The 12,687-nt window shown below is 35.7% G+C and overlaps 1 protein-coding gene across 4 annotated transcripts in view; it reads right to left on the reverse strand.

Annotated features, from left to right (window-relative positions):
- The window catches only part of ZFPM2 (zinc finger protein, FOG family member 2), a 314,505-nt gene that overhangs the window by 267,812 nt on the left and 34,006 nt on the right, over window positions 1-12,687 (reverse strand). For 2 of the 4 annotated variants that reach the window (XM_074811689.1, XM_074811777.1), the window contains exon 2: window positions 4,491-4,550. The exons of the other annotated variants lie outside the window; for them this stretch is intronic. In XM_074811689.1, coding sequence (XP_074667790.1) covers window positions 4,491-4,512 — 22 coding nt within the window. In that variant the 5' untranslated portion in view covers window positions 4,513-4,550. The remainder of the gene's footprint in view (window positions 1-4,490; window positions 4,551-12,687) is intronic. 4 annotated transcript variants of the gene reach the window in all.

The following is a 12,687-nucleotide window of genomic DNA, read 5'->3' on the forward strand; positions in this document are numbered from 1 at the left end:
TTGGGGTAGAACAAGTATCCAGGAGTAAACTAGGGGTTGAATCGGATGTTATCCATTACAAACACACAGACAACCGACTCAAGTAAGTTGTAGTATTAAACACTGCCAATTGTAAGACCGCTTTTAGAAGAAAAGAGGTTTGAAATCGAAGTATAAAATATAATAGCAATATCGGTAATAATGGTCAGCCATGGTTAATAATACAGAAGCAAACACTAAAAATAGCTCTCCACACTGCTTGTCACAGGCTGTATAACATTGCCATGCCATACAGTAACAGAAATTCTTCTGAAAATAATTAGATTTTTAAGATGTACGTCTTTATATAAGAAGCATTGCTACTAAAAATAGAAGTATGAAACACCATAGTCTACAAAAGTATTAAATGTCACCATGCATTACAATATTTTGTTACTCCTGTGGGTGAAGATTAAGGAGCAGAGGAACTGTGGTTTATCTCTGCAGTTTGTGCCAAAGAACTTGAAAATATTTAGAGATTTGTAAGGTAAGAAAACCAGGCCGTGGAATGGCAGTCAGAATCTGATGTTCATTTTTACTGGTTAGTAACCTTCTCTCATGTTTTACTTTCCTCCTCCTTCTCCTCTCCTCTGTCACTCAACTGCCATCGAATACAATAGTTCAATATACTTTAATTTTAAATATTTTACAGTGGATTTATATAGCATGAGTATCAATAATATTAGACTATTATGCTAATACTACTGGAGAAACCATTATTATCATGTCACTAGCAACATTTAATTGCTATTTATTTAGCACAAGGCACTTGGATTTTGTTTTTCTTTTTATGAAAACCCTTTTGAGAGTTTTCTTGATGTTCCAGCAAAAGAAACACTCTGAATAGGACTTTTTTTCTCATCATCAATATCCAGGCTTGAAATATCCTTAAGGGCTACTCTGTTGCCAGCTCATGTCTTCAGATGTCCTTCCAGTTTTCTCTGGCAAGCAATACCAAATTTCAGGGAGTAGTACACAAGACAAACCAGCATATTTGTGCCTTCACCAAAACAGGTAATGCCAGATGAAGGAATCTGCCTGGGTTTTTTTAACTTAGAAAAGAAAGCAACAGGGTGAGGGGGAAAGGTTGTGAACAGAAATTTGGATCAGTCTTCAAAAAAATAAACATGCTTTCTTCCCTGTCACCAGACTCTCTCATGGTGCTCTCTTCCTCACACATTTTTCAGACATCCATCATGACATTTTGTAAGCCGTTGTGCCTAGAACCAAATACTTTTCAAATCTCACACTTTGTCAGGCACAGCCTTCCAACATAAGATACAAACATAAAGATGCCACATTTGGTTTAAGCCTTAGAGCCAAGAACAGGATAAGACAGAAGAGCCTACCACTGCTAGCCACTTCCAGGAAGAAGGCACTTTCGTCTAGACTGGTACAGCTGATTTATAACCACACATATGCAAGAGACTGTAGTACCAAGAAAATATCCTTTGTTAGAACCAAGTACATAGGAAAACAAAACCACTTTGGGGGGCGGCTGGTACTGTATAGAACTAAGTTGTGCTGTGTTGGTAGATCCATTAATTATTTTTATTAATTTAATGAAAAAAAAATTAATCTGTTATTCTTTAGCAAACTTGTCTTCTAACATTGTTACTGTTAGTTACTTCTTTGCTCTCACTATTACTGGTGTACTCTACTACTACAAAAGAACCAAAACTTTGATAGTTATCCTCTTCAAAATCATATGTATCTTATTCTTGATGGACAAAGACATTTGTAACACCGACAGGTTTTTATGAATAACTTCATCAAACTAGTTACATGAAAGGTGAGAGGAAATGAGTAATACTAGTAGAACAAAAAAAGGTTAACTTCAGATATATTTTGAGAAAAATGAATCGGGGACTAGCATTTTAAAATTAAGCCCTATTATCTGACTGAAACAAAGCTACAGAGTGGGAATTGCAACATGAGAAATCCTTAGAAATATCTTCTTTGAACTAAATGGAAAAAAGAAAATCAGACTGGTTTTTAAATATCTTGGAAAATTGTATAGCTAAGTACTACTATGTTCTTGCATAGAATTTAACCTAAAGAAAAATACTTCTATGCTTTTAAAAACTGAGTTTTCTTTAAACTCTTTATAAAAGACTAACTCCTGGGGATGCGGGGGAAGGAATGAAAAGGAGGAAAACTTTTCACAAAGGTTTGATGGTTTTCAACACACTTTAACACAAAAATAATTTTGTAAGAGGTTTACTATTTGATAGTGCTTAACACCAGCATTCTAAATAATTTCTACACCAAGTCTAGAAGATTTTTTTTTTCAAACGTGATTACAGTATAAAAAACATGAAAACTAGTGAGCATAGCAGATACATAGTTTCATTCATATCTTACTTCCAGTGAAAATCATTCCTGGAACAATAAAAATATCTCGTGTTTACCTGATCAATTCATTCTCTTTGAAAAAGGCTGGAAGAGAACATTTTACATTTCTTGATCTGATCAGTGTTAAACAGGGCTATTAAAAAGCATGGAAACTCAAATTGTACTCTGGTATACTCAAACTGTGATCAACAGTTCATACTGGCCTCAGAATCATCAATGTGGAGATCTGCTGTCAGTCTAAATGTCCTTTTAAAAGAAAACTGCAGGCTCATCAGTGTAACTACTAATTAACCTGGTAACTCAAGACTGAAATTGTCTTCTTGTAAAGAACACATGATCTTCATCAACTTCATATAATAAAAGATTGGTTTAAGATACAAGTAATGGGAGTATAAACAGGAATAATATACATCCAGCTGGTTACTTTTTGAATATGTAAGCATATATAAGCTTCTTGAGTGTCAACGTTTTTTCTGAAGATGGTCAATAAGAACCAATCCTTGCTGACTGAAGTTGACAGCCACCAGAATCGGACAAGAAGTTCAAAGGTAAATCAGTGCATACCTACACTGCTGTTTCTACTCAGTTTAACAATGACAAATATGTCTATGATGAGGATAGTCCCCATGCCACAGCAAAGGGAAACAGGTGGTATGTCAGGTCTCTGAGGTAAATAAATACCTGTTGAATAGTCATTGAGAAATATATGATAATGCCTTGTGGGATGCAGATGGTGCTTCTTTTCATTGGCAAAAGATTTTCAAATTTTCTTTCCCTCATTTCCCTTGCTTTTTTTCCCCATTTTGTACTGATTCTCTAGTGGATCATTCTTATTAAAAAAAAAAAGTTAATAAAATGTAAAATATTCACAATGCCATAAACCAATATTGCTTTATGTCATACTGACATTTGTGGGTTGTTTTATTACTTCATGGTAATAGTTAGCATTACTCAAGAGAAGAGCCTAAACTGATCTTAAGTACTATCCAGAAGGTTTATACATTTTCAGACTCATAAATCCTCCTTGTGAACTGGGAATCATTTAGAAAGCTCTGGAAATATGGAAATAAACCATGAAGTACAAATCATAGTACTAACACCTCTAATTCATCTCAAAGGTGAAAAGGGGCATGTTCTTCATTGCCAACAGAGGAAGTGTGGGTTTTAGCCATTAAGTGTAATTGCTTACTGTTCTGAGTCATCTCTGGATTCTTTGGGACCACAGGGTTAAAAAAAAAAAAAAAAAACAACAACCCACAACCAAAACAACAACAGAAAAAACAACCAACCACACCGTCCAGGAATTATTCAAGTCCTTTAATCTTCAGAGGTGGATAAACTGAACCTTATGTGATTTAACTTATGAGCAGCATTTGGGCATTGTGCTACATAATATTTTTCCCAAAGGAAATGAGCGAATGTATTTTTAGCCAAATGTCTACCCCATCCTTTGCTGGCTCTTCTGCTCTGCACCACTGCAAGTGCTTATCTTTGGTGCTGTGCACACACTATATGATGACAGATCTAATTAAAAGTGACCTTAGGGCAAAAACTTTACAGAATTATGAAATCTATCCAATAAAAATTAGGCCAATGGAGACTAAAAATCTTACTTGAAAATTAATCTTTTGTATAAAAAAATAGCTCCCTACCTGAAAACAATAGAAGTGTATTTATTTCTTGTCTGTCCAAGACAGTAAAGTCTATAATTTACCATAATTTATAAACTACCATTTACTTTATTAAGCCTTCTTCTGACCTCTAAATCATACGACCTCCTCATGCAAACATGTTAGAATTTTATACTGAAGAGTCTTGTATCCAGTGTGATTTCATTGGTCATCAAGAACAAGAAGCCAAGGAAGTTATGGCAGCTAAGGACAAACTATGACACTGCCACCTGGCTTATCTGCGTTTTGAGGGGACATCAGGCACTTCCAAAGGGAGGGCATACGCAGCTCTGCGTAAGTGTTGCACCACTCCTGAAATATCCAGTGAGTCACCTTTTGCTGAAGAAACCATTTTTTTGAATTATTTACCTTAGTACATATATCCTCTATTTACCCCATGAGCTATTTAAGAATCTAAATGGGGAAGTCTCTAGTATCAGCCAGTACCTTCTAGTAGTCTCAACTTCATTCAGCCATACTACAGCTGTTGCTGAAGACGACAGTCTCCTATGAACAAATGCAAAACATCCATATTTATTCTGTTGAAGTATATTCACTTGATCTCTTCAAATATTTATATTTAGAACCAACATGCCAGGGAATGACAATCCAGACCAGGCAAGAAAGAACAAGACTGCAAATTAAAGGTCTTCTGTCTCCTGATTCCAAGGAAATCTGACTTTCAGTATACTATTATTTGTAGTTTTGAGGGGGGTTTTTAAGTGTTTTTTTAAGATGAAAATAATAATGCCTATTACATCAAATAGATCCATAAACTTGATCACAAAGACCTATGTATTTCATTCCTATGTGCTTTCTGACTGTAATTAATAATAAGCACAATTTTTTAAAATAAACTCAAAAGATCTAACCAGTATCAAATTTCTGTTCAAATTACTGTTCAACTATACATGTGTCCTAACTCCCAAATAATAAAAAGTGCAATTCTCACAATCTCCTCTTACAATCAGACTTCCCTGTCTGGGCTTTCCACAGAAAAATCTAATCTTTAACTCATCACCTACAGGAGCAATGAAATAATCATCAAAAGAGCCTCATAGGCATGAAAGTCAGAACTTCCTCAGGACCTGAGACTAAATGTTATAATTCACTTCTACAATACATTCATAGTCACTGCTTATCTACACAAAACTGGCTTTTTTATTGTTACTCTTTATGATCCCACATTTATATTTTTTTGCATATATTGTCATACCATTACCACTGTTTGATCTGACTTTGCCTTGTTTTATTTGCTACAAGATATATCTTCAACCAGATGCTATACTTTAAAGCACAGCAGGCTGTTCACCTCTTGGAAAAATGAATACAAAAATTCTACCTATGGAACAGTGTTGGTCAATACATGACTAACACATGTTTTTTTACCTCTTCAGCCACACAGCTGCAGCTTGTAACTCAAGACTGAAACCTGGATACACGGTACAGACATTCATCTAAATTTGAATCTATGCTTTGAGTCAAGCTTCTATCCTTCAAGGCTCACTTCTGGGAATTTAACACGTTATTGCAGAGGTAACCAGTGACACTAGGGTTTCACTTTTAAAGAACATTTTTCCTTATTTGTGTTATTACATGATGCTTTGCAGCTGCAGTGATTCAACCATTTATGCTTGTTTCATCACATGAAAACGTTACTTACATAATTTTCCAAGAATTCTACTTAATTCCAGTTAAATATACTCTGTATTAGTTATTAATCTGTATTAACAGTAAGAGACAAAGTTGTTTACAAAGGAATACTGGAGGACCCTATTTTTGCTTTCAGTCACTTAACATTTTTTCAGAACTAGAGAAGCTTAAAGAAAATCAAAAGACAAGAAATAAGTTCCCGCTGACATCAGCAGCAAATCCTCCAAGATCTTTCACTTACTGTTTACTGCAGTATGGTTTAGGGCAGGACTTCAGGTGCCAGGACACCTAGCCTGTATGTCTAAACCATGGAATTATTTGTTTGTTGGTTATAATTTACCTTCCTTTAAACAGTAAGTGTTCCTTACAATAAACTCACTAGACCTAGACAGAGGAATACAGCTTGCTACAGTTTTGAAAAATCAGCTGTAACTTACTTATCAGTCCTACATGACCTTACAGAGTCAAAGCTGAATTCTTGGTGTAGTTAATAAGTAAGATTGATCCAAAGCTCATAGGATTTAATAATAAGGTCTTGAGAGACACAGAAAGCCAGTGTTCTTAGAGCTACTCTCACACAGAACAAGAGCTGTGACTGTGCTCTTTGGATTACAGAAATTCTATCTGTTTATCTTTAAGCACAAGATGGATGTATAATTTGATGACAAAACATTAGAAAGCATCATGAAGACATTACTATTGAGTGTGCTCCAGTGGGTACAACATATGCTACTGAGATACTAGAAATATGATGTAAGGATAAGATATTGCCCAGGGAAATCATTTACTGAAAGCAGATAAACAAAGCAAGAAGTGTAAAACCCAATATAACACAGTTGCCTCTGTAGAATAGCAGAAAGTCTACTAATGTAAAACAGTGCCTCAGTTCCACTGATCTGCATTTCAAGAATGTACCAAATGGGCTATGTTATCAAAAGTAAAATGATTCTGGCTTCTTGGGTGACCAAATTTTAGCCAAGATTGGAAGTGTAATGGGACCCAAAGACATCCAGCAAAAACTGTTCTCATCTCCTGATTAAAGCAGTCAGTTGATTGAGGGCAGATACATTCAGCTAAGTCAGTAATCTCAGAAGAGAATTCAGACTGGTCATCCAAGGAATGAAGGACATAGCATGCGGCACCTGACTCAAGCCTCATGACACCTCCATGGAGCTAAGAAGTGTTTTTGTGGTACTCACCAGGTACCCCATCTTTCTCCAACCTCAGTGTGAGAGTAATGAATCACCCTCTGAAGGAACACAAGTCTCCCTGCAGACTGGAGGGAGGAAGGGTGCTAAAATATTTAACACAGATAGTCAGAGTAACCTGCTAAGGCAGATACCCACATTTTTAAGACTCTGACACCTGTACTTGGCATCTACAGTGCTCCAGTTCTCAAAAGGAACTGTTTACTGATAATACTTATACCACACTGTAAATGCTAAAATTATTTTTAAAAAAGATAAAAAGAAAAAGAACGAGGTGTCAATCTATAAAAAACTTGGCAGGCACAGAATATATTGAAAGGGAGAAGGCTTCATAGAAGGAACACATCTGGAGTGGTATCTGTGCTTGCAACCTCTCTGTAAACAACTCTTTTACTAAGTGATGATTTCACTTCAGAAATGGAGTCCTTACCAATCCCACAGCCACATAGCAAGCTTTGATCAATTAATGCTTTTAAGTACTTTGACACTGGATAACGTATTATAGAAATTCAAAGACCTATTATTACTTTCCACTCTGATCTAGAAAATATTATGTAATAAGATCAGGGCACACTAAAAGCTATAAATTAGAACGAAGTAAGAAAAATGGACATGTTCCAAATATACGTTCATTCACCAAGCTGAAAAACAGTAGGTAGAGTGCATTTATGGTTGAGTGGTATTTCCTGAAGTTTTGAAATGTGTGCTGAATCACACAACTGACTGTAAATACTCATTACAACTAGACCTAACGTTGACTGGAGCAGATGAAATATTTTCAATTATTTCAGATGTTCTTAGCAAGTTTTCTTTTTATATCAGAGTAAGAATAAACTAAGTTGGTCATCAAGAAACATATCAACCAATAATAATCAAACCAATAATAAGATCACATGATAATGCATCACACATTTCTGACTGACTGTTCAGCAGTCCTGGAATTGGCAAGCTTCACCTGTTCAACATTTTTCTCGTCAGATTCTGCTCAATTTGCGGACACAATCATTTTATCATTCTCTTCAGCAAAGTATAAAAGCAAGTTTGTCAGAATCACTGTCTCACCATTAATATTAAAGCTCTTCATTATCTCTTCCAACAGAACAGAGCAGTCTTCGAACATGCTAGAGAAAATTCCAATTCATTCACGGAAGTCAGAAACTGAGAAAACACCATGAGAACTGGACACAGCTTTCAAGACCAGCATATAAACTGCATTTTGGCCTCTGTTCATTGAAGTACAGGAGTCACTGCCACAGACTACAAATGCTTGTCCCTTGTCTCTACGGAGCTTCACAATTAGGCCCACAGCTGCTTGTTATGCTCTGAAAGTGAAGAGTCCTAATCTACAATAAAGCCTGTCTACAAATGCTGTCAGAGGAAGCATTCAGGTACTAGCCCTCTAGGTCATTTGTGTTTGATAGGTAAGCCCTGCAACATCAACCTACGGAAATTTACTGCCTGTCACAAAGTACTTGCTAATCAACTAAGTTACAATTAAGCCAGGAACAGAAGCTGTAACTGCTCCTAATTCAAACCTTTGGGCCTTTTCATGAAGCTTTGCTTTAAGGAAAAAAGTGATCAAAGTTTTAATTTTCTGTAGAAAGGTAAGTATAATAAAATCTTAATACAACACATGATAAATGCAAAGCGTCTGCTAATTACAAATACATGGCCATTTCAGACTAGAAGCAAACCACAGCCATCTCGGGAGTGATTTTGAATCTAGCCTTTATTTCTTCAGATGCAGTTAATCAAGAGTTCAATTAATTGAGAGTACAAGTAATGTCACTTTGATCAGATACTGCTATCAGTTACACCCATCAGTAACTGACAGTAACTGACTTCAATAGTTCACTAGATACAAACAGGCAAAAAAATTGTCCAGTTTACAATTATGGTTCATTTTACTAATTTTCACTACCTATGAATAATTTTAGTAATTCATATTCACTTCACCTGATATTTAACAATTATTCTGTCCTCTGCAGGACAGAACTTTATTTTATCACCAGGTACCAAAGGATATGGTAATGCATTAAGGAAAATCAGTTCTTAACTATTTTTTTTAAAAAGTAAACATATAAACAATATGCCTCAATTTTGGACTTAACTAGACACACAAACAGTGAAAAAGACCTGATGGCTTGTCTGCGAATTTTAGCATGCAGCGTAAGGTAAGCTTGTCACCCATTGCAAGTCTCGTAATACAGCAGAAAAACACCTCATTAATAAAACATCACTCTACCAAAACCTAACATTTTCTAGACTTTGCCAATAAAAATAGCACTTAGTAGAGCTAATTTTCCCTACCCAAAAACAGTTGTGCATGACAATTTACTTGACTGATTTCCATTTTCTAGGTACAGTGGTTATTGAACTTTTGTCTGAAAATTTACAGATTACACATATGTTCTACACAAAGGTAAAAATTTAGATGTGAAGCTAAAACCAGAAGAAAACATTCACATTTCAAGTTTAAAATGTGAGGAGACTGTCAAGCAGTATGTTCTCTACATCTTGTTTTGATATTAAAATAAAAATCTAGATTACTGTAATGTATATTTTATTTTCAACTGTAAGTACTACAGAATACATATATCTTTAATACAAGAAATTAACTAATCTGTTTCCTTCAGATCACCTAGTTTAACCTGGCTGTAAAAGAGAATGTACTGATGTTGATGGTTGATGAAAATACCAAACACTCAAAAGATTCTAGTCACCAAAAGTATTCTTCCACAAGGGCTATCAGCAGTACTTCTTTATCTAGTAAGTGATCTATATACAACTTCAAGCCCAAACTTTGTTTCTGCTCCTCTACTTCAAAGATGAAGGTAACTCTTTTCCACAGATAGTTGATATGCACAGCACCTTCCATCCTAGAACTTCCTAAAGTTAACTGTAACAAAATATACCAGAATGTGTTACTGAGAATAAAACATGGTTTCTGTAAAGCAGCAGATCTTCCTAACTGTGTACTAGAGAGTGTGAAAAATTCTGTATCAGAATGACACCTGAAAGAGAAGTTAGACACTATTTACTAAGGACTCTGACCAGACCACTGGAGTTACTATTTACCTACCCTAATGAAAGGCATACTGGCTCAGTTTAGAACTGTATTTGATGGTGAACCCAATTCTCCTTTCATAAAAGATGCACCTTTTCCATTAGCACAGAATATGCAGTAACCTGCAGACTGACAGGCTTCCCATACTTCAAGTCACATCTTTGGTTAAGGTCCAAATATTTTAAAGAAAGGGGCAAGATAAAGATGAGAAGCAGCAAAGATGATTTCATTTGAAACCTTCTATAGTCAAGCATGACTGTTGCCTGAAGAAAAGCAAGTATGTTCATAACCTGGTTAGTAGGTATGCATTTACTTTTGAGAATCATCTTAGATCTTCAGCTATCAGTGAAAAAGGAACCTAAATCAAATCTACAACTATTCTAGTAAACATAAGGTAGGCAGAAGTGATCCAAGAAGACTGGATCTATGGTCACTAACATTGTTGAACTGAAATCTCACTTCCTGATTCTGTTTTGATCACTTCATCTAGCCCTACTTAAGAAAAAACTTGTTATTGAGGGGCCTAATCCCTAAGCAGTGTGGTCACAAGCCAGTTGATGCTACTGGACTTCAAGACCAAAGCTAAATCCCTGGCCTTTAAACCAATTACACACAACTGATGAGATGTAGGAATGTTAAGGAGTGGTTTTTAAAGGGATCTGTCAACGCATCTAGGTACAAAGTCTACTTCAAGCACAGGTGGCCCAGATCCAGAAGGGAAATTAGGGCCAAATATGGCACTTGCACAGCATTCAGGCTCTTACTCTTATAATTATGACCCTCAACACTTTGCCTAGTTTTTGGGGCTCTACATTAACAGAAAAGTTTATTCCTTAAATTTTTACTTTTTCGCATTTTCAGGACTGCCTCCACCTTGGCATGACTGAACAGTTGAATTGTTTATTTTATGTCTAAAAAGAATTACAAGGCTCCAGCCAAATTTTTCTCCAGCTGAAGAGCCTGACCTGAGTATACCTAGCATGAATCAATTATAACAAATCTGGGAAAAATATGGTGGATATAGCCAGAAACACAAGACAAACAAAGACCATTTCCATTTTGCCCAATTATGAAATCGTATCGTGGAAAGAGGACTAAGCCCAGACTAAGAGGGAAACAAGATGCGTGATCTCTTAAGTTTATAACCAACATGTCTTAGCTCCCAGACTGTCCTAGAAAGTAGGACACAGGATTTAGTACAGAGGCATTTCTATCATCTAGTAGTTGCATACTTTCCTGGGACAAAAGGTCTGTGGGACTGCACCTTTCAGGAGAAGGAAGGGCTTTCTGTTTTAAGTATAATAGCTGTTGTGTAACAAGTAGACACCTAAGAAAATATATAGCCCTGTTTTCCTATTCACCAATTACCTAATTAACCATCTGTGTGCCTATCTAAGCAAACTCAGCCTGTAAATTCTTATGTGATAATTGGCACATTCTGTACTACATACTCTATCATTATGTTAGTGGCTGTGAAGTTGCAGAAATCGCAGAATTCTCCCCTACAAGGGAAAAAAAAAAAAAAAAAAAAGGGAGATCTACAAAGGAAAAATCAGAGTAATCATTTGGACCTAAGCCATGTAAATGCCTCTGTAAAAATTTCATCTATTTTCATCAATTTACGTTTCAATAAACAGGCCTATGTAGCTTCATGACAGCCTAATGCTGTCACACAACAGCATTAATATCAAATATGACCTATCTTAGCTAATAGGCCACAGCACCTTAGAGATTGTTTGAGCTTAGACTAGGCTATCTGTAACAAAAAAAAAAAAAAACCCCAAACAAAAAAGGTATTCTTCCTTCATAGGCACAAAGATGTCAGATTCAGACTTCCTGGAGGAGGGGGAGGACAGGAAGAAGACTTTTCATGTTCATTTTACGTGTTTGCTTAAGCTTCTCTCCAAATCTAGCATGATTAATGAATCAATAGGGTATCTTGTAACACTGGTAATAAAAGAATTGCTACTACCTCTAGATTATAGTACCAAAAGCTTTCTAAATTTTGACCATTTGCCATTTTTCATTATTTTTCTTTCATCTTTAAGGACATACACTACTCTATGTGGATTGAAAAAGATGTCTTCATGGCTTTGAAAAGGCCATAGGTGAAGGCTTCTAAAAGTGTTTTTAGGTAGTGATTACCCTATGAAGAGATACGTTCTTATTTAGCGCCTATTCCCCAGTTTTGATCTGGAACTAGAGATGAATGCTTAGTTTCACTTTCAAATAACTATTCTCCAAAAGACTTGTGCATCTTGGGTGATTTAGGTTTTGAGTGCAGTCTTGTCCCCTCCCCAGCTGCACTTTGTGGCTACTGTCATCATCTTATGTCAACCTTGTGTTCCTTGAAGGGTAACCCTAAAAGTAACAGTGACTTTAGATATCCCCTCCTGATGAATTTTAAAGCCTTCAGGTACATGCACTCGAGTACAAGTGGGAGTCAAATTCTGACAGATATTATCATTTATGTACCACTCAGTATTTACAAATTTTGAAACTGCATAGGAAGGCTGCTGAAGGGAATGCACTAAAGTACTGAGACTTCTCTATCCTAAAATCTGTTTAATTTCACTTTTTAAAAACATCAACTTTTTTCTCAAACTACACATTCTGAATATATTTCTGTTCCTTTGAACTTCTTTCCCATTTAAAAATCCTGAGGAGTTTGTTTTATATTTTACATTTATTTTATCACATTTGATTTTATTGTCTT

The sequence above is a fragment of the Strix aluco genome, chromosome 1 (genome assembly GCF_031877795.1).
Source record: "Strix aluco isolate bStrAlu1 chromosome 1, bStrAlu1.hap1, whole genome shotgun sequence".
Taxonomy (NCBI): Eukaryota; Metazoa; Chordata; class Aves; order Strigiformes; family Strigidae; genus Strix; species Strix aluco.